Here is a 27,853-nt window from a genome sequence, read left to right as displayed (position 1 = left end):
TACACAACATTTCGTTTCGAATTCTTAACTTGTATTCGTGTTCCATTTCGTGTTAACATTTACATCGTCGAAGCTAATTTAACGATAGCAATCGACATTTCTTACAACAAATTGATGTTCAACTGAAAACTTTTGCCACCTTCGACATAATGTCGCCGCCATCGTCACGGTCTTCTTCATTCAATACCACCCGTTTTCTACCCTCACTAGACTTTCTACCCTCACTAGATCGATACCGTACCGTCTGCTTAAGCGTTTTAAATCCGACTGCATTATGCATCGAGTCCGCATAATAAATAGCCTGCGACAGTATGCGGTTCTTCAACACCTCCGTACTGTAAAACGCACACGACGTATTGCTGAAGTCTTCGATCCGTGTGTCGACAAAATGCGCCAGTAACATTAAGCAGGTCGACTGGTCGTTGTTTTCCAATGCCAGAAAGGCGGCCGTTTTACCCATTCGTCCATCCTGTTGATTCAAAATTCTCATTTTGGTGGCATTGAGTGGCGGTTTTTGGAAATCTTCGTCGATGAAAGTTTTCACGAAATTCAAGTGCACCGTGTCCAATTCCTGGAAACCATCGGTGACGAATGGAACGTCTTTGCCGATTGATGAAATATTCAACGCTTCATCGATAAAATTGAGTATTGCCTTGACGAACAAGCGGTTGTTGTTGGTGACAGCGACGTGCAAAATAGTTTGACCTTTGTCGTTTTGTTTAGCCAGGTCATCGAGACTAATTTTGTTGCTGAGTAGTCTTGTGATAACACCGAAATCGACGATTGTTTCAGCAGCCAGATGTAGAACGGTATCACCGACATCGTTGGTTGCCATAACATCGGCACCGCTCTTGCACAGCAAATTGATGATGTCGTTGTTGCGATCGTTTTTCGTGCAAGCCATCGCGAAATGAAGGGGCGTCTGGAATGTAAAAGTTTAAAGAATGGGAGAGAGGACCAAAAATGAGAGGCCTCTGAGTCTATTTACCTCTTTCTTTTCATCCTCCGAACGGATATTGACATTCCATTTGTTGAATTTGAAAATGACCATAAGTCGCCTCAGCTTAAATAGATCTCCAGTTATTGTGGCCTTGTGTATTGAACTGGAAAGGTCAACCGATTTTCCGTTATTAAAAAAGTATTTTACCACAAGTTATGTGTGCAACTTACAACAATCCTTCTTCATCAGGTATACCGGCTGTGCGCATTTCCTCTTCCATTCTCGAAACGAGGAAGAAATCGTTGTACTTTGTCGGCTGTTCATTCGATACGAAATCGAAGAAACCATGAGGCGGCATTGACTGATCGCCGTCCAAATTGTCAAGCAGCAATTTCTCGGTGATTGAATAGTTTTCCGTTATCTTTTGGATTGGTGGCGGTTCGACTTTGGTGAAAGGTTTTCGGGCTTTCTCCTGGAAAAGCACAAAAATGGGACATTGGGTTAGATATCTACCAAAAGGAAATTGAACCGTTTTTCTCGGTGTAAATAACTTTGTTATCGAGCCCTATTATTACAACGCCGTATTCCTGGCACTACTCATTTCTAATGCCGACGACAACACAAATAGTATTAATTCTTTAATAATCTTGGCTAAAAATCTACTTGACTTGCACATATCTTCGATAGCATCATTGGGTTGGTGTGGTGTATATTTCCGAAAGGAGCTAAACATTTCACAGATTTCACAAGACTGTTGTATCGGATACATGCTTACTGCATCCCATTGTCTATTCTGCAGCAAAATAATTTTTCAATTAATCCATAACGATGATGGTTCCGTTTATGCAACAACATTCAATGTGCAACTCTGCGTTCAATTTTTGTTATAAGATCACAGTGAAATTAGAACGAACAAATCAACGACATCACGCTCTCAGTGAATGAATTTGATTAAATTAAGTGATTAGTAGAGTAAAGAAACGTTCTATGTCTGATAGCGTAAAGCGTCAAGCATAAAGTGCATCCGTCCTAGAAATAACAGAAAATAATTTTAAAAAAAAGTTTTTATTACGTCTCCGACTCAGTTAAGAATTCGTTACAATTGTTTTGATGCGTACGAATACTAGATTGAGGGAGTACCAGCTCAGTGCACTAGCGACTAGTGTCGAACTCAAATCACTTTTCAGCAAAAATCTGATTTATACCTGTCGTCATCATCGTGGTAATAATTTCGTTAAAAAAAAATTACAAATTTCATTTGTAGGCCCTGACTTTGTGAACTCAAAGCAATTAAATAGGTCGTACATTAGAACTACCGTCTGTGAAAGTACTGAACAAATTTCAATGGGCGAGAGTTGCGAAAAGGTTGAATTTGAACCACCATCAACACGACGGTTTTAGGAACCATTTAGCCAGAAAAATCTTCGCAACAAGGCCGTTAACGGTCATCGTAAATTGTATCAAAATGCGACCCTCCATTTATACCAACCAGCTCCTAGTTTTAAAAGGTTCGGTCCCACCATCAGTAGGAAAATAGGGAAAAGGTTGAGAAGTTTTATTATGGGACATATTGATAGATGATATAGATGGTATAGATGGTATAGATGATAATAATAATATTTATAACATTTTCTTTTTGTCAAGTGGAAACTTCCTTGTCCGTGGCGACGGCAGGAGTTTTGATCGTATCACAACAGTAAAAATACCAATGTCCACTAAGTGAGTTATTTAATTTGCCGAAGTCCTCTGACAATAAAACATGATGATAGATAATGAATCATTCTCGGGGATTGCATGTAGGCTACATTTCATACCCAAAACATTAGAAACATTTGAATAACTTGTTTATTACACATTATGTCGAATTGATTTTCAATTATAAGAAGTCATTCTAGTAACAGGATAGTCAGTGACTAATAGTCAATCTGAAATTGTTATGTGATGATGAAATTCACATTTGATGTAAACGTACAAGCCCCGAGTAAGATATAACCTAATAGTCTTCGTTAAAACGGAATTTTATTTTATTTTTCTCAATTTTGAAAATAAATTAGCAAATCTAAAGTCATGTATATGAGAAGATGCTAGAGAAAAGACAATCACATCGTCACGTTCAATGATCTTAATCTGGATTTTATTAGATTCACTGTCTTATCTTTCCACTTCAAATAAATTGTCTCTAGGTCACAATAAATTTAGTTGATTAAAAGGGTAGATCGTCACATAAGTAAATGATTAAAATGACTTTGGTATTTTGTTCATCAAAAATTTTAAACAATTTTGAATCTGCATCCAAGAGAAGATTTTGTGTTTGTGGCTTCGTCATACGATCTATGCACTTGCATTAAAGGAAATGTTTAATTATTCTAGCACTAAACATCCTTCATCTAAATTCAACACAGAATTATTAAAAACAACACAAAAAGTTCTCTTTTGTAGAAACTTATCCCAATATCCAACGAATGATGGACCGTGTCTACTACACCCTTGGCTCACTGTTATTATTATTTTAACAATTACTTTTTTAAGTTGATAAGATAAAATTGTTTTACCGCACTTAAAAATAAAATATCCGACACGTTCTCCGCGCCACTATCGCGTATAAAATCCTATACTACACTAAAAAATTCGTTTCTGAGAACGGGAATTCCCCTACGAATATATAGTGAAAGATTATTGTTTTGTAGGTATTACTTATACAGCGTCAATGCTGCTGCGTCACGTATATTATCGGTACTGAACATTGTTGTTCATTTTTCGTATATATGGACAGAACTGTTGGTATAAAGACACTGATCACTTATTGTGAAATAATACTGAATTTAGAAGCATATTTGTTGAAATCAGGGGTTAGGTAAATTAAGTGTAGAGAAATTTTTGAGAAAGAGAGACAAAACAATAAAGTCCAGCATATTTTGTCTTGAAAAAGTAGAGTAGGTACCTACATTATGGGATTTTTTTCAGTTTTATTATGACTTTCGATGAGCAATCTTTCTCCGAAAATTCTCTTGTTCATTAACAAAATCGTAAAAATGCACAGAGATTTATCACTATCGTGATGACCCCAAAACTGCTTTGACTTTATCACAAAAAAAAATCCCCCGATACTGTATGCTCCGGGCTATACGGACAATGCCAACCACAGTGCATTGTATCAACGTAAAGGGGAGTTTTTCATTTAAAAATTTGTTGAAAACACTAAAAAAGTGGGAGAAAAGTCTTTTAAAGTGTCCTGGCGATAATTATTATGATCAATCTTTACTGATGAATGGATGGAGAAAACACAGACTCTACGTCTCAATCTCTCAAGTTGTAGGAATCGGATAAAGAATTTCGGAAATAATGGGAACTGTTCATTGAATTCACTACAAGTGGCAGGGAAAAGGAAACGATTCAGCAATCGAAAAAATACTGGAACGAAAACTGAAGGATGTAGTGTGGAACGAATAAGCATGCAATGTTTTCGAATTGTTGGATCTTAAAATTCCCCACCTGTAGCACTGAATATGATTTTCAGACAAATACTTAATGCTCACAGAGCTTACACACTTACACTTCCAATGTTATAAATAAAATCAGGCCAGTTTTCATCGAAATGCGAGCACTTACTGTAGTACAAATTATATTGCGCGCAATGTCAAATATAGAAATAAAATGTTGTGCTTATAACAGAGTAATGTTACGTTGTCAGTACTGCATGCTATATCCCGTGCAGTGCTGGCAACTTAGCTCTTTTTTAGAGCGTTCCAAACTCATGACATTGCAGACTTAAAATGATTATGATTAAATTTGCCTCTCAAATTCAATCTCTACGTCAACTACTAATCGCATGCATATTTCTAACGACATCAAACTCACCAAAAGACTGTTGGGTTCATAGTAGGTGTATCGCAGATGATTGGCCTTTTTTCTGGGTAAAATAGATTTATCCAATTCGTTGTCCGTTTTCTTCGCATATGGCCCAACCTTGCGTCTGGCGCGTCCCAATTGTATCTTGTTAAATAAATGGCACTCATTGGTGCTCTTCATTGTGGCTGCTCGTTTCGCAGAACTGTTGATTTTTTCCAAAAATTCGAAATCTCTGGCAAGAGTTTGTGTCGCAAAACTGAACGATGACGTTGGATTTTTGGATTTATTGGGCGCGGACGATTCGTTTGATTCAATTTTATTGGCACAGTTGGCACATGTTAGATTTTGTCCATTAACCGCTTGCAAAACTCTCTGGTGCACATCCCGATCCTTGATTTTAAAAAGTGCAGCAAAAAAATCTTTGTATGCGTCGTCGATTTCGACTTTGTTTTTTGTAGGGAGAACCCCAGTCTTGTGCGAATCTACTTTAAGTGGTAGCACTGTCCGAGTGAACGTTAATTTTATTGGCACTTTCTGAGCCATCATCGTATTTTAATGTTTATTTGTACTAGGACTCGGATTTTGTAACGCGTTTCGACTGAACTTTGTATATTTTGACTTTTAGGGTATTTTGATATGATTTAAGTGTTACCTGAGTTGTGTATTGCATATTAGGCTGCGAACTTTTAACGATCAGTTCTTGAAATGATGGTAACGAAGTGTCAATCATGACTAGTACCTAGAGACACTCAAAAGCAAGGTAAATACAAAGTATATAAACACTGAAGGTAGCGCAGATCCGCAAAAACAAGCGGATCCCTACTTTCGGGTGAAAATAATTTTCATAACGTTGGACACAAGTAAAATGGAGCAAAATTCACTTTGTTAGGTTGCATCTCAATACTCAACCCCAAGTTCCGGGTGAATATAAGATTTGTTATGTTGAATCCGTGACGCTTGGCGCGATAATGTTGTTGGAAGTGTGTTGTATAGTATTGAGTTATGGCATGTGTTGCAACATAACAAAGTAAATTTGACTTGTGTCCAACATTATACAAACTATATTCGATTTGCGTTACCTTCAGTGTTTATATACTTTGCTCAAAAGGACTTTTCCGAACTATGTTTCATTCTGTCTGTATACAGTGCGAACGGAGATGGTAATTGATAGAGGTTCGAGGGCATCGTCAAGCATTTAACAAAAAAAAATTCGTCCATTTTGACCTCGATTTTGACATTCATCCCCGAACAAAAAAAATTGTTCAAACTACTGTCCGTATTTTAACTGCTTTGCTTAAATTACAACAGATAGCAAGGGTGGTGAAGTGCGGGTTTGTTCCAAGTAACTGTACACACGAATTTTCACTGGCAAAAGGCCGAACGTACGCGACTGTGTATTTTAAGCAAAACGCGCGCATAACTTCAACATTTCCACTTCAAATGGTTCTACCATACCAAAAATTTCTTGCACCAACACAGCAATGCGTACTTTATCGATAAAAATATCGTCGCACGTGATGGTGGTTTAGGTGATTTCTCACTTCTGTCAAAATGTACGTGTATGTAAATCAAACGCATTGTGTTATTGTTTATGTTTAATCAGCAGTGTAACAATATTTTGACACAGCTTGCAAAAAATGCAATTTATAGAAAATGGATAATCAGAAGGAATGCAATTACTGTCACAAAGTGATTGACAACGACGATTACTTAAATTGTAACATTTGTAAGTTATATATTCACATCAACTGTTTGAACAATTCTACGCCAGGAGATCTGTTGGGTGATGTTTTCTTCGAGTTTGTGTGTTCCGATTGCTCCCCCGATGGAAATGAAAGTTTCGAAAGAATTGCTCTGCCATGGTAAGACATTGATATGTTGCATTCATCATTTGGTAACTAAATATCCACTTTTCGTCAGGGCTATCTTGATCGTACTGGCCATTCATAATCTGTCAATCCGGTCGAAAGGTCTAGGACGACAGGGATTCTTTCATTGGCGGATTCACATAGCGTGCTTCATTGAAAAGAATTGGACGGCATTAATGGGAGCAGCGTAAGGCCCTGTCTTCGCGACAATTGATTTGAATTAACGGATTTCGTTCGAATTTGTTTCAGAAAGCGAAAAAAGAAATGGACGGGAACAATATCCGGTGCACTGTCACACAATACACCGATTCTATTCACGTCTGGGTTGGAAACATTTCAAGACTCGGGATGGTGGAAATTGACGTACAATCAAAGCCCTAAGCGATATATGGAACTTTGTATGTCACTGATGGTTCAAAGGGTTCGGTTTCGATTCTAAACATTGCAATCGCATTTTTCACAGACCAGCAACTTCGCACAGAGAAAAAAAGTATCGAAGTCGTGCCTCGTATTGTACCGTCTACATCAGCAGATGCGGCTTCGGTTGGATCGACTCAAGAACCAAAACGACGCCGGCTCGACGAAGAAGAAGTATTCAGCAGATCTTTGTAAGTCCAATTGTCAAATGTGGTTGACTTCACGTCGATTAAATTGGAAAATTTTCTTTAGACCATTCATGGGACGACATCCTTGGAACAAACCCACATCATCCGAAAAGTCCAGCAGACTCATTGTCGACTTTTTGAGCGTAAGTTACGAGCAATTTCCATTTTTCGATGCTTTGGCTTTAACCAACTCTCTCACATCTAGTCGGACAGCGACCAAACAATCGACTTTCCTGATCTGAATCTTGACGACAGTTCGGTGGTTAGTGTACCATTAGCGGTGAATGACTGGCCAGATGATTTTATGAACGTGGAATTTCCGCACGAGGAAAACGATACCGACGACAATTCAGAGCACAAACCACGCATTGTGCAAGTAACCAATTTTCAGGAGGCCGGTGAGAACGATGTAGAATTCGGCTATGCAGCCGAAAATATAAAAAATGAGATCGATACCGATACCGACGAGGACATAGACGACTATTCAAGGAAGTACGTTTGCGAAAAGAGTCTCTTCACGCAATCGGTTAGACGTAGATTACCGTGGGAAGTTGATGGAACGACTACAGCGGATTGTGTCGATCAAGACGAAGACATTGTTCCGATGTCAGAGTACGAAGAAAACGAAATGCTGGGCAAATTGAGAAATGTGATAGAGAGCGATATAATGACAGTACCGCCATGGGTGAACCAATTCTATCGTAAATTGTGCGTTCGCGAACTGAAACGAGGCCTGATACAACCCATTTTCGATATTGACCATTTGACCACCGGTAGAGGAACGAACGGCAGTGGGCAAATTTTGGATCGCTATCACTTGTTGGTTGGAACATCGGGTCGGAAGAAAACGTTTTACTCGACATTGGCCGGGTCCATGGAACATGAAATGTTTGAATCACCACACACTGGCAGAGTACTGCACCCGTTCATCTATCGGAATTCGAAATCAATGCCGATGTGGGTGAAGGTAAGCGTGAACTGTTAACATTTGAAGTCGGATACTGAAAATGAAATTTCTCTGTCTCTTAGCTGATGTGTGAACTTCAATACGCTGTCAACGGTGTGCTGCCATCACGAGCTTCCATAGACTACTGTTACGTGAGACCACACCACATTGCCGCTGTGAACAGCTTACTGCAAAATAATTTCTGGCCGGGGATTGACAGTGAGTCCGTTTAATTAATGGTTGTACGTTCCGTCAGTGACTCCATTTTTCCTTTTTCTCATAGTGTCCGAATGCCTAAGCTATCCCGATTTTTCAATTGTTGCACTGTACAAAAAACTGGTAATCGGTTGCGCGTTCCTTGTTCCGGATGTTGGTCACTGTGCAGCCTACGTTTCATTTATGGCCGTTCGACCCGGATGGCAACGAGCTGGTGTGGCTACGTTCATGCTGTATCATCTCACACAAACGTGTATGGGAAAAGACATTACGCTGCATGTGTCCGCATCGAATCCGGCCATTTGTTTGTATCAGAAGTTTGGTTTTAAGATCGAAGAGGTGATTTTAGACTTCTACGAAAAGTATCTGCCCAAAGATTCGAAGCAGTCGAAGCATGCGTTTTTTCTACGACTGAAAAGATGACTGATGTTTGTGGTGAAAATAAAGTTTTGTTGAAACGTAACGCGAAAACATTGAGCGTTTTCAATTCACTTAGCAGCAGAGTGGAACCCAAATGAGGATCTATATCCCGAATTATCTAAATTAGAGGTTTTTAGACTTCGGTTCCATTTTCTTAAAATTCCATACACTTTTTCATATATGTGCGGGTGTTGGATTCAATGGATTCAATTAACTAAGTCAAGTTTAACGAGAGGCCTCAACAGTTTGTGAAGTATACGAATTCATGCTGACATTAATACTGATCTACCATCAAGACTTTAAACGACAAGAGTCAGAAAAAAAGGCATTCACCACCCTTGAACTTCCAATCAGTCAATCCAAATAACTTCACCATTCATTGCAAATGATTAGAAGAATGGAAGATTAATATACCTATGTAATGCAAGATTCAACAAATTAAAGAAAACAACAGAAATGAGAATCCATCCGAATTCGACCTTCCAAGGAAATTATGGTGTCCATTGAACAGAATCGGAACGAATCATGGTAAATGCAACGATACTTTTTACAAATGGAGCTCAATGGACTCGACTATGTGCGAATGAAATTGCGCAAAGCAAAACAATCCATCCTACTCTTTTCGAATGCCCGCTTTATTCAAACGATGGTGAGTACCCTATTCTATAAGCTTAATTAACAAAACAGTCTTGAACTATCTCGTAATAGTTTTACTGGAAAGACTTTACTGCTGAGCAAAAGTTATTACTGTGACAAAATTGCCATTTTTGAGGCTCGGGAACAAAATGGTGTTTCTTTAAGCAGGCAGGTATTTTCGCTGTTCTAACTAATAATGACAGTAAGAATATGTAAACAATTCGATGCAAAGAGGGCTTAAGTCGGGCGAAGTTCCGTGCACACGTGAACCACCTGGTTGTTCTGCACCGGATGGCAAGAAACCCGATGGTCTAAGCCTTGTGCCTTGGGCCAGAGGAAAGTCACTGCTCTGGGATTATACATGTTCCGACACATTTGCCCAATCATATATCAACAGATCTTCACGCCAATTAGATTATGTCGCAAAACAAGCAGAGGACAAAAAACTTGAAAAATATGCCCACTTACGAGATCAATTCATCTTTGTACCAGTGGCATCCGAAACGACAGGAGTTTTCGGAAAAATTAGGCTTCAATTATTAAAACAAATTGGAAGCAGAATCACTGAAGTGACGAAAGAAAAAAGAGCAACAAGCTACCTCTTCCAAAGAATATCAGTGGCAATTCAACGAGGAAACGTTGCATCAATCCTTGGTACGCCTTCGCCTTCCAAAAATTTAAATGAAGTATTTTATTTGTAAATAACAAATTACCCTCGATTGTTTGTTAATAAAGATTTCAATTACCACGAATCAAAGAATAATGACAGTAAGAAAAAAATTGGAAGCTGACTCCAAAAATAGGTATTTACATAACAAGAGTTAAGAAAATTTAAAAATTAGAGTTTTTGTGTAAATTTTGTTGATCCGAGGCGAAGCATAGGTCAACAAACATACGAAAACGAGACCGTTTAGTTTTATCCACAGTTATGCAATGGACTTTTCTTAACTAGTCTTAAACTATCGCTTCGTCGCTTATTTCCCAGGTCCGTTTAGGAAAAACGTTGTTCCTGACTTATGCTGAAAGACTTTTTTAAAGAATTCGATTCGAGCTGGAAACCTCTCACTTGCTAACAACGCTTTTTAGCATGCGTTAGTAAAATAACTATTGTTGTAATATCACTCCCAACGTTGTTCCTAACCAATGCTAAAAGGATTTTATAGCTAAAAGAATTAGCTAAAAAAAACCTTTTAGCATAAGTTAGGAACAATGTTGGTTCTAAACGACATAGGAAATAAGCGACGAAGCCGCGATATTTCAGGACTAGTTAGGAAATAGTTATTTATTCAACAAGTTGTGAAAAAATAAGGCATGAGAAAGTTTACTTTCCGTAGCTGAGTTGCATAATAGTTATTTATGAAGGAGTTTACTTGATTTTTTGTTGAATGAGAAATATAGCAGGCAAACATAGCTCGAGAGAAATTATATTGGAATTACTTTTGTAATTGAATGTTATTCAATGCGAACTCAACTAGAACAGTTGTATTCTTGAACATGTTATTGAAGCATCAACATTTCGGCGTATCGTGCCAATCGTCAGTCAAATCATTCAACTTGATTATGAACTGAACCGAAAGTCGTAAGTTCTATATGAACAATCTTCTGTCAAGATGGGACTAGCGAATTTTAACTGAAATGACGATCACTGCCATCTAAATTAATTCCATTAAAACTTCTCTTAAGCTACGTTTGCCTGTTACTTCTCATTGATCGAAAAATCTGGTAATTTCCAACTCCTTCATTTGAATTTGTTCACGATCGAGAAAAATTGAGGCGGAAAGCATTGATGGGATCGACGATTATGCTGCGTCGTAATTCGATATTCACCACAGCAATTGCTCGTGTGATTTCTGCCCTAGGTATTCTAACCCATAAACGGTTATTTATACAGCATGTTGAAAAGCGGTGTTGTTTTCGTCGCCTCGCTCGTTTGATAACCACGTGTGACGAGAACCCCCCATTACATGTTTTTGTAAGTACAAAATTTCTGGTTTCCCTAGGTGTGTAATAAGCAACTTTCGACTAACATTTTTGCTACCTTTGCAAGTTTATTTGACGTTATTTCAAAGTTTTCGATTTTTATTTCAAATGTTTCAAATATGTTAGTTGAAGACCTCTCAGGCAGTTTTCTGTATCTATATTTTATTCTCTCGAATCCTTGTTACAAATTTTCATTGACACAGTTTACGAATTAATTGTCACACATATTCCGAAACGAAGTCGATTCGAAACTGAAAGTATTTTAATTCGAGATTTTTTTTTGTTTATTTTATCACTTAGCTTAACTTAAAAACAGGTCTCATCCTCACATATAAATTAGACCCCTTTGAATTTGCAAATTTTTCCACTAGTTCCGCAAAACGTTAATGCAATAAAAAAGACATTGAGTGTAAAAGAAGCAAGCAGACAAACAAATACGACTTAAGCACCATAGAGTTAGAATTAAAGGCTAGGATACTTAACGCTTCTACTCAAATACATAAGACACACATAAATGTTGCATCGTTGCATCAAATGACATTTCGTTACTGTCCTAAGTGACTGTGACACAAGGCCCACAAGACAGGACACACAAGTTTTGTAGCAACTAGTGTTGGATCTTAATTCTAATACCTCTCATTTGCCTAGAAAGATTAGAGTGATTAGAGGGCGAGGGCGTCCCACAAAAACAGCACAACAATAAAACGAACGATAGAAAATGCAACAGTCATCATCACACATTATCTTCATTTCATTTTTATGATGAATGAAAGTCAGCGCAACTTTAGTCTCGTTTTCGATGGTGCGTCATTGGTCGTGATCAATTAAAATCATTATACTAGTTGAGTTGGTCAATCATTGGACTAGCGTTGAGAAAATAGTCTTAAAATAATGAAAACATTTCAATTAGCACGTTTACGGGCCATTTGAAGTTACATTTTTATGCAACAAAAGTTTTGTAGAGATAAACTTGGATTGTCGTCGTTCGTTAATTGAATTAAGAGCGATCACGACTGGAGATTATGATGATGACTTTATCTTAAAGCGTATTAGTCGTAGGAATAAGATCTATGTGATCGCATCGTGTTACTTTCAAAAATTTTTACTTTTAAATTTACGCACCATGATACTACTTCGTTCGTTGTTATTGATACTCGTGCTGTTGTTTTTCATCTTCTTAATTGTTGTGCCTGTCCGTTTTGTTATAAGATTGCAACGGAGAAAGAAGCGCCTTTTGAAATACGTCGGTCATTTACCGTCGACAGAGGGTTTACCAATCATTGGAAGTGGCCTAAGATTCGTTTGGAAAAATAGCGAAGGTAATTCTCGTCTGAGGAGTAACAATACGGTACTGATCAAACACCCCACCCAATTGCAGAAGTAATGAAGGATTGCATTGAGTTTATGTCCAGCCATAAAACTCCATTCTACGCTTGGATCGGTAGATATCTGCTAATTGTTGTCGATAATCCGGACGACGCATATACTGTTCTGACATCGAAATCATGCATGGAGAAATCTGCCACTTACAAGTTCTTTAAACGTGTAGGTCTACTTACCGCTCCAGGTAGAGTTTACATTGACTTGAAATGTCCAGTTCATTTTGTTCCAATGATTGTCTAACTTTGCCTCGATCTTTACAAACTTTCTAGTTCACATTTGGAAGCCGATGAGGAAACTACTGAATTCAGCATTTAATCTACGTATTCTGCAGTCGTTCGTTCCAGTTTTCAATGAGAAATCCACCTACTTGATTAAGAACATTGATCGTCAAGTGGGCGAGGGGACATTCGACATTCTTAAGCTGTTACACTCATGTACGCTGGATATGATCTGTTGTAAGTGTTCAAAGTATAAATTGTGATTGATGGCGTTGATGGTGATGGACTAGCAGTAACAGCCGTCAAGCGGAAAGAACAGGATGCATTTCAAAAGTATTATTCAGAAATCATTCAGAAACGCTTTTCCTTTCAGCAACAACACTCGGTGTGAACTTAGATTCTCAAAGTGGAAAAAACGGCGACTATCTTTACGCATGGAAAACGTAAAATGAACGATGAAATTCTGACCTCAACAATTTCAAACGAATTCATTTTCAGTGTACTGGCCCTGATATGTAAGCGTATGGTTAATGTGTTCCACTATTCCGACTTCATATACAAAAGATCGAAGGAATTTCAAATGGAACAGAAATACAACGAGGCTATGGATGCACTGCCTCAAAAGGTTCGTGTCTGTATAATACAAAATTCCTACCCAGTATTTCTGAGCAAAGCACCGTCTGCACTTAGATTATCGAACAGAAAAAGGAAGAATATTTCGTCGAGAACCCAACACATCTACCGGAAGAATTACCGGATGCAAATGAGGACGATGACGGTCTAGCGTACGATAAACCACAGATCTTTATTAATAAACTGTTCCGATTGTATGGACGCAAAGGTATCGACGAAAAGGGCATCCGTGATCAAGTCAATATGATGATCTTTGCTGGAAACGACACTTCTGCTTTAACGACAGCACATGCCATCTTACTGTTAGCAATGCATCCAGACATTCAACAACGTGCTGCTGAAGAAGTCGACCAAGTATGCGAAGACATACCAATGGGCGCTCCCTTAACATACAATCACGTGACGAAATTGGTATACGTTGAGCAGGTTCTTTACGAAGCTATGCGTTTGTATCCGATCGCTCCGTACATTTTTCGACTATGCCAAGCTGATACAAAAATAAGTAAGTGCACGATACCACGCGGCACAACGGTTGCCGTTTCCGTGTATGATATGCATCGAAAACCGGAAATTTGGGCACGACCGAACGACTTCCATCCGGATCACTTTCATCCGGACGAAGTGAGAAACCGCAACCCGAACTCATTTGCCGCATTTTCTCTCGGCCCGAGAAACTGCATCGGGTAAGTACAATTAACGGGCATGGGGTTATAACAGCTCAGAGAACTAAGAAAATCGTTTTAGCATGCAATACGGGAAAATTTCGATGAAAATTATGGTCGCAATGATGCTACGTCATTTTCGGTTCAGTACACATTTAAAAATGAGCGATATTCGGCCAAAGATTGAGATAACGTTGAAGCTAGCTTGTGGTGATCTAGTTCAAGTGGAACGACGATGTAAAATGGAAAAGACTCCCAGGTGATTCATTAGTGGACGGTAGAAAGAGCCACACGTTCAGTATGTAATGTTATGTCAGTAACAATGTTTTTGTTATTAAATTCAATGGATTAAAGACTCGGTCGATAGAGTTGTAACTGTTATAATGTATCTCACGTGTGTACCTTCTGATTTGAAACTGTTAACGACAGAGAATTCAAGTGGAAAATGTCTTTACTCTCGATTTTAATCCATTCAGCATAAAGTTCTGTCTTTCGGATGATATTGTCACCATACCTTCATGTATGGAACTTTGGAACAATGTAAATTTGCTCCAAATTATCAATTCCGAATAGTGTTTTACCGCAACAGCACCCGTATAATCGTGTAGAAGATGCAAACGGGGGATACGTAAAACTGAATGTATAAAAACTACCGCATGGTAAATTAAATGCGATGTTGTCGTCGTGTGTATGAGCGTACATTTTGCTTTTGCTATAATTATTTTCGAATTAAATTAAATTGTTTTGCCTGTAATATATTCGGGAAAATGTGCGTAACGTTGGAAAATTTATATGTGCAAAATTTTGCGTTCATACGGTCTTTATGGGTAACATTTTACATTGTGTTTGCCATCTCGAATTTACACAGCAAGGGAGGATCATCCGAAGTAATAAATGATGTCGTTAACGGAAAATGAGAAAATCTGGGTGATTAATTTCTACGATTTTTTTTTTCTGTTCGGGTTCGTTGTTCTTATGCATATTCGCTAATTACTTGGAGATTTAAATTGTGATTGCTGCTGTCTTAGTCTGGTTGGGATGTTATTAGCTTTCAATGGGACCGTTCTCTGTACTGCTTCCATTCAACCCATCCCCACTCTTACAAGAGGTAGATTTACATTCCTACGTTCATTAGTAGAATGTTTAGTCGAATTGTTGGAATATGCAATTTATATATTCATCTAGTGATCCTAAGGAAACTTAAATGTAAATTATAATCGTGTTAGCTAATCATTCGTTCTGTTGTAGTCATTAAATAAACATCAAAATTATTCTTTCTTAACAATTCGTCTTCCACTGTGGGATATCTTTTGATCCAAGATCTGACACTTCCAACAGGTTATGGGCCCAGAGATTGAAAGAATAACTTGTGAAAGTAAAATTCACGACTAAATTAAAGTTTTTTCGACGACAATCGAAGAAATTTAAGGGCAGTCGTCAAGGCAGCAGCAACGAATCAACAAAGTTTGCAACGACTAACGGTGAAACGAAATAAATTTTCTTGCAAAGAAATGTATGGGCAGTCGTTATGACATCAACATCAATTAAAGGATAGTGTGAGGCGTTTCAAGGAGCGTTCACACGGACATTAAATAAATTGGTGACAGTAAAAGATCTAAACGAGATACAGAAATTAAAGCAGCAATTGGAAGACCGATTTTCATCATTGAAAAGAGGCGATGAAGAAAAGAAATCAGCTACGTATGAATTGGTCACAAGTTCTTCTCCAACGGCTATTATCCTAAAATAATAAGGAGGATAAGAAAGTTAAAGGTATACGCCAGCATATGGCAGTAAAGATTCCGGTGTGGATGACACATCAAGAAGCAAAATCTATAACAGGAATTCAGTTGAAACAACCATATCCTTTTCAGAAAAGGATGGAGATGAATCGGACGGTTATGTGAATTACGCTTATTAATGGTTGGAAGAGTTACATATTTGAGAAAGAGTAATATATAAATTGAGGAGGAGTGTTGGAATATGCAATTTTCATAATCATCTAGTGATCCTAAGGAAACTTAAATGTAAATTATAATCGTGTTAGCTAATCATTCTTTCTGTTGTAGTCATTAAATAAACATCAAAATTATTCTTTCTTAACAATTCGTCTTCCACTGTGGGATATCTTTTGATCCAAGTTCTGACACTTCCAACACGAATACTATCACTTTACTATTTGTTATAATAGTATATTACCAATTCCATCAAAAACTCTGAGAACTCGATATCTGCTAAAGAAATCAATCTGAAGTCCCAAAATCCAGAAACCGCCATTGGAGTACCTCATAGCACCGACTTGTGAATAGATTTTGTTAATCATGCAAAAGACTCTATTTATATTCCAAATTTCCGAAAAATCGAAAACCGAAACGTTAAGAGTGAATTCGCCAAAACTTCGAACAGTCGGGATTCAAGCCGACGGGGATCCAATCGAGCTATGGCTCAAATGAGCCGTCGTTCAATTCTAAGAATATCGTGGAACAACTTTCTTCCCGAAAAAATTTTGTTCGGTCGAAGTGGTCGCGAAAATCGTTTTTTATCAATTACTCCAGCATGCAGAGCATCAGCCCGGCAAGTTGAAGATTGTGGGTTCGGTATCCACCCGTGAACCTATTTTTTCTTTTCAAATTTAATTTCATTCCAATACGGTTTACGATTTCTGACAAACAGTGATGTAAAGTGCATTTTACCGCGTGCTGCTATGTACTAGTTATTTACATAACAAGGGATAAAAAGTTGAAAAGTAGAGTTTTCATATGAATTTTGTTGATCCGAGGCTAAGCCGATGTCAATAATCACACGAAAACGAGACTTTTCAACTTTTATCCCGAGTTTTGTAATGGATTTTATTAGTATTTTACATGACTAGGGATAAAAAGATGAAAAGTAGAGTTTTCGTGGAATTTTGTTGATCCGAGGCTAAGCCGAGGTCAATAAACACACGAAAACGAGACTTTTCATTTTTATCCCGAGTTATGTAATGGATTTTACATGCTGAGGGCGTCGAAAGAAGTGCTTAAAACATGAAAAGTACGGTTTTCGACGCATGTAGCATGTAAATGCTTTTAAAACCTAAACCGAATTTCTTGTTTTCCCCAGGTGTGTAACAAGCACTTTCGACCCTAGGGAAAACAAAAGCATGTAAAATTCAATATCTCGTTGAACACGTACAGATTGCTTACAAATAAAATAATTTGGGGGTCATTCAGACAAAGACTACTGTTTAGCTATTAGTCTTGTGCAACCTATAAACCCTCCGAGCCCTTTGCGTCGTTCTTATAAAATTGAAGGTGCTGACATTTCTCTTTGTCTTTTTCTTTGTCAAACCGACTGTATATACAACAATTTTATGACCAGTAGGTAAAAAAGACTGACCTTTTTTCTGCTGGAAACCACTAAATGTGTTGCGTTGGTTGTGATGTCACTTTTTTCGTAACACCACATTGTGATTTGTTGTCCGCTGCTAATTGTTTCGCGCGGATTCGAAAAGAATTGTGATAAAATATGAAAAATAAGTAAATGAAAGTGGTGAACGAATTTAATTTCTGCAAAATACCAAAATGATTTCTCCTACCCAGAAATTCAAAGTGCTACAAACATTACGATAGTAAACCTATAAGTAAGGCAGGCTGTACTTCGTGCATTGTTGATGTAATTAATTGGTTCGATTACAAAAATGTTGAGAATCTACAAAATCGAAGTGAAGGCTGAACCAGAATTGACAATCATCGATGATGGCCGCTTCAATGATTTGGTAATTGATACGGATATTGCGAAGAAGAAATGGGTTTTAGAAAAAACTTCCTTAAAACAGGTCAAACCGATGCAAAATTATGACCGAAGCAAAGAACAGCTGTTTTGTGCCAACAATGTGAAGGAAGAAAATTTTGTACGAAACATTGTGCCAGGTGGTCTGGAAGTTACCGATGTAATCGTCAAGCTTAAACAAGAGAATAAACTGAATATCTTCGATGAATACGAAAATATTCCTGCAGTTGTGTACGACACGCATCAGCTTCTGGTAAAATGACTTGAAGCATTAACCAATATTCAGTTCGCTCCTTCATTCAAAAGTTTTTTCTCCGATCGCAGGGACTGGGACAGCTTGATTGCATCCAACAAAACACTGAGAGTGATTGTACTGTTGGTTCAACTACAACGACATCACCATCATCAGCACCAGCACTTCAAGAGTCAGTTTTGTTACAAAATAGTGTCGCCGATGATGTGAGCAGTTTCGAATGTTACCTTTGCCATCAAATGTTTTACGATGACAGTGATTGTAGGCGCCACATGTTTCTCTGTTGCTTTTCTCCGTTTGTTTGCAGAATCTGTGATAAAAATTTGCAAAGTCGCGCCGAATTGCATCGTCACCTCACGCATCATATTGAAAAAGGTTTATGTAGAAAAAAGCCCAATCAGATTGCATCCACGACTACCAACAAATTTCGAATTGTCGTATGTCCGCTCCAGACTCATTGCCCTTAGCAACTTTCTAACTTTTTTACTTTTAGAAATTGGTCGATTGCTTAAAAGTTAATGACGGAAAGTCCACCAATGACAGAAGACACGCCTGCAACTACTCAGACTGTAATGCGACATTTTTCACTGCGAAGGCTCTTTCCATGCATAGACTCATACATTCCGATCAGAGAAAGTATGTGTGTGCTCATGAACAGTGTGGCAAAAAATTTAAACTTCGCAGCTACCTTCGGGAACATGAGAACATCCACAAAGCCGATGCTAAGCGTCACAAATGCGAATATGCCAATTGTGATAAAGCGTTTTTTAAGAAGTCTAAATTAACTCGTCATCACATCACACATATGAGTGCTAGACAGTATTCTTGCGACTATTCGCAATGTGAAAAAAAATTCAAAGATAAAACCGCCCTCAATCGTCACTTCGCCACCCATTCAGACAGAATTCATGCGTGCACGTTCACTCAATGCGAAAAACGATTCACGTCGAAAGCTCTTTTAAAGTCTCATGTGGCCAGACATATTAACGATAGACCGCACACATGTACCCATCCAGGATGTGGGAAGAAATTTCAAGATTATCCTAATTTTGTAAGACATAAGAAGGGACATGATGTGGTAGAACGACCAAGACCTTTTGTTTGTCCTGTTCCACAATGTGGGAAGAGTTTTGCATTCAAACAAGTCTTAAAACGTCATAGTTCCAGCCACTTGGTTGACAGATCATACGAATGTGATCAGTGTGGAAAAAAATTTAAATGTAAGGAATATCTTCGCTTGCACAAGCGCACGCACATGACCACACGGCCACATACTTGTAATTATGAAGAGTGTGGAAAGTCATTTAAATCGAAGCCTGAACTCAAATCGCATATGACAGTGCACATGGATCAGAGATCTTCACTCATCCAGAATGTAATAAATCATTCAAAACCAGTAAAACACTTCGTGTTCACCAAATTACTCATTCACTCGTCAGACAATACTCTTGTTCACATGTAAATTGTGGAAAGAAATTTAAAACAAAAGATTGTTTAAGATCGCATCAAAAGTTTCATTTAGGAAAGAAATACATTTGTTCGTATGAGCAATGCGATAAGAAATTTTGTTCGAACAGTGACTTAAGAGTTCATGAGCGTTCGCACTCCGATGAGAAAACGTTTTCGTGCACTTTTCCAGATTGTCACAGGAAATTCAAATCAAATAAGGGACTACGTTCCCATAATCGCATACACCAATCCTGAAGTTGTAAAAATTGTCATTTCAAGATATCAGTAAAATAAAACGCACACGCAATTCAAACCGCTAATTTTCGTAACCCTCATCGCTGAGTTCAAGCTTCCTCAATATTGTACAAATCGCTTAAATGCTTAGATAAATGATCAAAAAATTAGAGTTGGTGAACAGTTCTCACAACAGAGATCCATGCTTTCAAGATGGTGTGGCTGATGAAGTGAACAGGAGAATATTCTTCTGTCTGGGATCATATAACATCGAATTTAGTTGAATGTTCACCATTGTTCAAAATGTTTATTTTGGCGTTTTGGAATTGATTCATCGAACCTCAGATCAACAAACTTCACGCGAAAACTCGAGTTTTCAACTTTTACGTTCTTTTGACGCACAAGTGCGTAAAACTGACTTTTATAAAAATGAGGATCTCACGCCTGTATATAATATCTTGTTCCTAATTTGTGTTCAAACTGGAAGTTTTCACCTACCATATTTTGTCAACCACGGCCTCGCCTCGGCTTGACAAGTTTCGCATCTATCGCGCCAAATTTCCATTTAGGCACATTCTATGAAAAGAGCTATTTAGAACGACAGGATCATTTGCCAAAGTTATAGGAATCCTTATTTTATGATAGGGTGTGCACGGCAGCTTAATTGGTTCGAGCGTCAGCTTAATTGGTTCGAGCTTCAGCTGGACAGGAGGTAAATATATTCACAATAACTCAACATAATTTGAAACAAAAAGTGTGCATAGTGACTATGTTCACAATGCGTTAGAAAGCGACATAATCTGGCCTTAAAGCTTCACCCCACCAAGATGAAAATTCTATATTCGTGTTCCATTTGTGAACAAATTTTTCTCCTACATGTCCTCTAGCATACTGCCTCACCACGCGAAAGTTACTTTGACATCATCTTGGGTCGCTAATCTGTTTGTGTCGTTATACCCTCGTGTGGATTACAGCTGCAATTTTAAAATATGATTTTACACTCGACAAAAAGTACTCAGTGTGAAGAGCCGTGAGAGAGCGAGCTGTCAAGTAAACAAAGCAAAAATTGGAAAAAATCAATTTTGTCTCTCACAATGAGTACTTTTTTGTTCGGTGGAATTCAAGCCTAACACTTGTTTATACGGATGAAATAAGTTACACGCATGGTAGTGCTAAAACCATTTGAAGACGTACACACAATTTTGTTTGAATGAGGGGATCAGCTGAAACGAAATGAGTTACTTATATCAAAGTCGCCCACTGTAAATCGGGTAAGTGGTATGTACCACGGTGATGATGTTATGACAATGTAAAGTTCATAGAAACTCACCAAATATGTAAGAAATTTTGAACTAAGAATTTTTGAAATTTTTTTTATACTTCGAGACATAACCGCTATATAAAATTCTCCTATCTGAAAAATGACTTTCGGAATTTTCTTGTATCGTTAACAGTAGTAGACATTGTCTCCTAGACAACAATCTGGCTGGAGTTCTTTCGATCTCTAAAGTAAAAAAAAATTCTCGTCACCATCATTGCAGCCACTTAGAAGCCAATTTTTTTTTATTATTTTACCATAATTCATAACGAAAAAGCGTTCTCATCATCCCCTATGTATAAAAGTTTCGATATAAAAACCCTTTTATATGTCATGTAACCTTCTGCCATCCCTAACATGTCGACAAATATCGATGAAAATATTTTTAGTATACAAACACAGTCCATATATTGTCATGGGTATAATGAAAATCACTTTATATGTTTAGTCAAGGAAAAAGACACCTGAGAGCTCAGCTCAAAGATGTTACCACTTACACATATCGGTGTGTGTATTATTACGGGTATGATAAAGCAGACGAATATATTTTGTTCTTTTTCTGTTTGGTAATATTTAGGAAAATGACATACGGTGCTGGGTTTTATATAGCAAAAGTGTAACGCCATGAATAGAAAGGTAGTAAAAGTATTATTTATTGATACAATGGATTGTAGCGAATCAAGGTATTACTCACACATAAAATGGCATCATACTGATTCGGAGGCAGGTTAGATGGGTATATATGACTTTTTGGGGTACAATATTTTTTTTGATATAGTCTCATAAACGAGAAAATTGGTTCCGAAGTTATCGCAGGTATAGGAAGCTTTCAATAATTTATACGGTAAGCAAATGTTGAGTGAGTACCAGAAGGACTAGTGTAGAAACAATAAATTCAATCAACGGGGAAATAATTACCTTCAGATCAGTCCATACATTCTAGTTGAGATTTCAATGGTTACAACAATGTCTTGACACTGTAATATTGAGCTAATTTTGTAACAAATTGAATGATTACTCAGGAAAGTGTAAGCAAAAAAAGTAAGTGCGAAAACGAAAACGAAAACCAACTCACCGGGAAAATGTTGGTATGGAATTTGGTGAGCCGACCACATTTAAGTCATAGGTGAAATAGTAAACAACACTTTTCAAACTTCAAGCACGAGCAGTACTCTAAATAGAGTACCTGAAACTGAACAGTGTATCAGTGTACATTTTTGCACTCTAAAAAAAATTGGCAGAGTTTTCCAGACAAATTAGAACTCTATTTGGCAGCTGATTTTAAGCACTTGTGCTCAACCTACCGAAAATAAAAACTGAATGATCGTTTTGAGGGTGGATTAGTTGGCTAGAGTGTGTAGCGTGGATGTAGATGTGTTGGCTAACACGTTGCCGGTTATTGCGACTTGTCAACTTTAGGCACGCCTGAAAGTGCTAAGGTAGTCGAGGAATACCTCCAAATAAATTTCTAAAAATCAAAAATGTATTATTAATTATTCCTCGACTCCCTTAGCACTTTCAGGCGTGCCTAAAGTGCCTGCTCGAACATTATCCCCTACGTGTTAATCATATGTTGTCGACTATTACAAAAAAGAGTGAAGATGTTTGTTACAAGAAATGAAGTAACAGATTTCTTCTCAAAATTTAAGCGATAGTTGAAGCAAAAAACGTAATGAAAAGATGAAGTCGTGATACGTTCGCCGTATTTGAATCGCTCTAGATCTAGACGCTTTAGTATAAATATTCTACCAAAAAGATAAATCCACAAAAAAAAACCGTCTGAAATTTTTCGATTTTTATAAGTTTATTACCCTGCAGCACGAATTTTCCTCTATCGTCTTTTCATCTCGGAAATATTTCCAAAAACCAATCTTTCATAATGCATTACCAACTTCTCGCATTATTCCTCACAACACAATATTATTGTGCATCATCTGCATATCTCTGCAATACATAAAATCACCATGTGCAGACTCCGCACATACACAAAACATACATAATCGTATTAAAAAATAGTTTAAACAACAAAATTTTTAATATTCCGAAAATAAGCTTGTTTCGTTCGCATTCTGTGGAATGGAAATCCGAAAAAGGAATTTTGATTTTGTGTGTGTGTTTTGTATGAAAAATGGATGGCTATGGCTTTTCAGTCGGTTGATATAGAGCTCGGCTGTGTGGTGTATATATTTTAGTATACCTTCCAGCCACGCAGAAAATATGTATAAATATAAAATGTATGGAATTTAATGTCGTATGGAATGAAAAATATTAACGGTTCTGTGCGGCTTTGGTTCGAGTGTTATAACGTAATTCGAGAAAAATTCTCCAATTTCATTTCGAATTTCTTAATGGAATTTTTGGAAATCTATCTAGTCTAACTGATTTATTTTGTTGAGTATATAATATGGATTTTGCGAATTTTCCAATTTCGCTTGGCGCTTGGCAAACACCACTTAATATTCAAGGCAATTTATTAACAGACAGCCGAGTAGTGTGATTTTAGCAGAACCTTTCACCCATATGGTTCAATTTCACAACACTTTACTAAATTGATTATTTTGTTTAATTGTTGAAATTTGGAGTATTTCGATGGATATGCTACCACTGAATGAATAAGAGACAAAGCTTTCACCATGGATTGAAATTGAAACTTTCACAAGCGACATGTAAATCCCCAATGAAGTTATCAGGTCTGTTACTTCTTTGGGTAATAAAAAGAGAAAATCTTTTACTTCATTAATTTTAACATCCAGTTTTCTAAGTTTATTATTAAGAGGCACCGGCACTTAGCTAAAATTGTAGCCTACATTTGCGTGTTTCGTATGTCATTTTTGTTAATATCTTTTCATCAGAATCCTTTTTGAAAAATGTACGACCGCAATTCCGACCAAGAATCTGTTAGCTTTAAATAAAAATTAGTTTTGGTTGTAGTCGTTTGATCAGCTTTGAGAAAAGTGAGCAGTTTAATGAAATTTTCATAAACTGCTCATTGTTCTCAGAGCTGGTCAAATTGCTGCAACCGAATCTATTTTCTGTTGAAAGCTAACACATTCGTGGTCGGAATTGCGGTCGTACATTTTTGAAAAAGAATTCTGATGGAAAGATATCATCAAAAGTAAACTAAAATCCAGTATTTAAAAATCTCCCTAATGTATGCTTTTCGGCAAAGTACCGGTGCCTCTTAATGGAAACGATGGAAACGGTAGACTGTCCAAAACAAAAGATTCAACACCAAAACAGCTACCACAACAACAATTTCATTGTGAGTTTCAACTGACGGAGACTTATGACTTCTGTATAATTGTCAAGTCTCAAGCGCTTTGAGTTTGCTCGAAAAACATTTTTTCAGTGAAAAACCATCAATCAACGAGTATAAGGAGTCTCTGTCATCTTCCAGTGATGGTAATACTAAAGACTTACAAATACAGGAGTGATATGAATCCTCTATAATAATGACTCTACGATGTTCTCCCGACAATTGTTTTACCTCGCGTTCTGATTGCAATAAATTGGAAAATTCAACTCTTATTACGTTACAATCATTTATTCGTCGTAGTTGTCGATAAGGGATGGCATAGTCGTCGTTAAATGGTAATGCAATCCCTTATCTCTGAGAGTACATCCTCTAATACCATCAGTGCAATTGTAGTTTACTTGATAATATATTTACATTGATGATCGAATTTAAGCTTATTGTGTGACTACAATATTTTAGACGAATGTCCCAGTCCAAGAATATGGCCGTTTAAAATTACTTCAACTGAAAACTGAGAATTTATGTTGAATAATATGCAAGCTACGGCTTAAGATATTCGATATGCCCGCTCTTGTACGAAACGTTTCACGACAATTTTTAAAGGAAACTCAACAGTAAATACAAAACCATAAAAAATTGTACTTAACGCGTGAGTTCAATGGTATGTTACACAACCGTACTCGTATCAGATGTCGAGATGAATATACAATCTAAAAAACTTATGCTTGTTTTTGGGGATGATGATGGGTTTAGACACATTTTCAGATGTTGAAAGCTTTTTACAATGTTGCTCCTTACCGCTTACTACTACTCTCGGCTTATGTATATCTATAACTATATACGTTTTAGCTGCTTTATCGTTTCTCTGGTCTGCGTAAAACGATGAGGGTGAATATTTTAATGAAGCTTGAAATAAAGCAGATCTTCGTAATTTTCTTAGTTTATGGAGGGTAGTAGTTATTGTATTATGGCAACGATATTTCCTTGAAGGTGGGTACGGGTATGGGACAAGAGTAAGTACTTAAGAAACAGATTGTACATAAGAGATGTGTCTATTTTCAACGAGATGATTATTTTTTATTATGAAATTGCCGTAACTTTCGCAATTTCCGAATTTAATAATTTAAGGAATTTTTCTCGTTTCGGTGGGGAGGCTGATTTATCCAATTTATTCAAATATTCATCTATTTGGGGGCTTGTCGATTCGATTAAGTAGCGGTATTTGGTGTAAATCGGAGATCACGCCAACTTTTAGAAAAGGCTAAACCTCTGTAATGGGCAACAATGACAGAAATGAATGATTAACCAGCGAATAGCCACACTTGCCAGTGTTCCCTTTCCATTTATAGCAAATTTTCTGGTAAAACAAATGAAGTAAAAGATTTGAAATCAAACAACAAGATTTACTAGCAACGAAAGATATAATCGTTGCATGGGCATACGATTCCCGTTCAAAAAAGGTGAGAAGTGGACTTTTGTTTTTACTTTCATTTGAAATACATTCAAATGGTGTCTTGCCTTGCCAAGTCATCACACACGGACCACTGGTCCGGGACCAGTCATTTGTCATCTAGAGGGACGACGAAAAACTTTAGCTTAAATATGAGGCATAATTATGTGCTACGACTAATGACCTAAGCGACTTTGTATTAATCTGCCTCTGCCGAAAATGTTTAGATCAAAGAAGTCAAGTAATAGATTTGATAGCTATACTTAAGGTGTGCTCAGTGCACTGCTCACCTCAAACATGTTAAAATGTATGTTAATGTGCTCGGTGTTTTTTTGATTTAACAATTCGAAGCAAAGAGTAATATTGCAACACTTTAACGACGACAGACGATTTATTTTATTATTGTTAAAAAGGAGTGATGAATGGTCAATGGTCATACCATTCACTGGTGTACTACAATTGTATATACCTTTGGTGTGTCAGATTTATTACCCTTGCTGATCAAATGTATTTATAGACGAACATCCATTTATAGATAGTGTTAAAAACATTTAAAAATCTAGTAGCATTGTCGCTGCAAGCAATCACACCATCACTCCATCCTCTCTCTATAGACTTCTAAATTGTAATATTTGATTTGTTTATTTAAGGACCTCACTGGTAGCCATTTAAGACCAATAACAAGTGAAGTCTGAACCACTGGCCTAACGTGACTTCCGAATTTATGTGGTCTTCACTACGGGAGTCAGGGATCATTAGCTGCATAAAAATCGTTTTTTTTCGAATTATTTATTGTATGAGAGACACTCATAGCTCAACGGATATTTTTCGGTCTCTGGTTGAGATCTTAAAGGGTAGGCTAGGAAGCGATACCTAAATTTTGAAAACATTTCTCGGCAAAAATGTAAAATTCATTTAGATGAGACATGATAGATCTACGTAATATTACCAGAACGAAACTACTTATCCATGGAAAATCGTTTTAACTTCTGAAGATTTTCCTTTTTTCATATTCTGTATGACATCAACCACAACTTCACGGTTCTCAAACGTATGCAAAAACTGCACATTAACTGTATGTGTCTATAAACATCACCCCAAAATGTACTCAAAATCCTAGCTGAATCCAAAATCAATTATTCATATCATCTGTCCTACAAGAGTATTGTTGATTATGCATGTGATGTTGCACCGTAAATGTATCTCACATGTAAATGTCATATCGTACAAACATCTGAATTGTTAAAATTTTAACGAAATCCGAAACGTACTGCCTTCCAAATCAGAATTATATTCAATTCGATCAAACACTACACTTTTCGGCTTCGATATTCACGCCAACATGTTGTATATATTCGGTCACTGTCTCGGCAGTATGTGATATGGATGTGTAAAGACATATCTGTGCACCATATACCCGATTCTTCTATATCACTGTCGTTCTAACAATGGTGATATATTTTATCGGTCGTTGTCTATTACGAAATTCAGTCGTGCGTTTAAAAAGGATACCCGTCGAAATGAATACAAATGAATCAAAGGATAATAAATGAAAGGAATAGCTAAAATTCAGTCTATTTGCTCTAGCTAGTGTTTGGCTTTGGCGTTCATACAGTGAAAATGTTTTTGGGATTCTGTGCGCTACAAAACCATAAATTTGTGTTATTTATTTGCGTCTATTACGTTGAAAAATCACTTTTATTGCAAATATTTTTTTCTGGAAGATTTTTTTTCAGCGATTGGATTATTTTAATGTGAAATGAGAT

General features: G+C 37.1%; 5 protein-coding genes across 5 annotated transcripts in view; 4 read left to right on the top strand and 1 right to left on the bottom strand.

The window, feature by feature from the left end:
- Positions 1 to 27,853, top strand: part of LOC119083231 (zinc finger protein 271-like) — a 700,255-nt gene that overhangs the window by 122,912 nt on the left and 549,490 nt on the right. The window lies entirely within an intron of this gene.
- On the bottom strand, positions 14 to 5,414 carry LOC119083259. The gene is made up of 4 exons (XM_037192936.1): positions 4,799 to 5,414; positions 1,171 to 1,412; positions 989 to 1,103; positions 14 to 922 (listed from the first exon to the last, which is right to left on the bottom strand). Exons 1-4 carry the CDS (start codon positions 5,333 to 5,335, stop codon positions 119 to 121), a joined length of 1,698 nt encoding a protein of 565 aa, XP_037048831.1. The 5' UTR covers positions 5,336 to 5,414; the 3' UTR covers positions 14 to 118.
- On the top strand, positions 6,183 to 8,888 carry LOC119083254 (cysteine-rich protein 2-binding protein). The gene is made up of 8 exons (XM_037192932.1): positions 6,183 to 6,651; positions 6,710 to 6,844; positions 6,907 to 7,055; positions 7,121 to 7,265; positions 7,327 to 7,405; positions 7,468 to 8,229; positions 8,292 to 8,427; positions 8,492 to 8,888. The coding sequence occupies exons 1-8, from the start codon at positions 6,443 to 6,445 to the stop codon at positions 8,845 to 8,847; spliced, it is 1,971 nt and encodes a 656-aa protein (XP_037048827.1). The 5' UTR covers positions 6,183 to 6,442; the 3' UTR covers positions 8,848 to 8,888.
- Positions 12,496 to 14,734, top strand: LOC119083265 (cytochrome P450 4c21-like). The gene is made up of 7 exons (XM_037192946.1): positions 12,496 to 12,779; positions 12,839 to 13,027; positions 13,113 to 13,298; positions 13,435 to 13,504; positions 13,560 to 13,686; positions 13,752 to 14,377; positions 14,439 to 14,734. Exons 1-7 carry the CDS (start codon positions 12,584 to 12,586, stop codon positions 14,617 to 14,619), a joined length of 1,575 nt encoding a protein of 524 aa, XP_037048841.1. The 5' UTR covers positions 12,496 to 12,583; the 3' UTR covers positions 14,620 to 14,734.
- On the top strand, positions 17,695 to 19,931 carry LOC119083263 (oocyte zinc finger protein XlCOF6-like). Its single transcript, XM_037192944.1, has 4 exons — positions 17,695 to 18,113; positions 18,174 to 18,380; positions 18,452 to 18,817; positions 18,874 to 19,931. The coding sequence occupies exons 1-4, from the start codon at positions 18,036 to 18,038 to the stop codon at positions 19,840 to 19,842; spliced, it is 1,620 nt and encodes a 539-aa protein (XP_037048839.1). The 5' UTR covers positions 17,695 to 18,035; the 3' UTR covers positions 19,843 to 19,931.

This window comes from Bradysia coprophila, unplaced genomic scaffold (genome assembly GCF_014529535.1).
Source record: "Bradysia coprophila strain Holo2 unplaced genomic scaffold, BU_Bcop_v1 contig_583, whole genome shotgun sequence".
In the NCBI taxonomy this organism is placed as follows: Eukaryota; Metazoa; Arthropoda; class Insecta; order Diptera; family Sciaridae; genus Bradysia; species Bradysia coprophila.
Note: the sequence above shows the minus strand (reverse complement) of the source record. Positions and strands in the feature narration are given on the sequence as shown.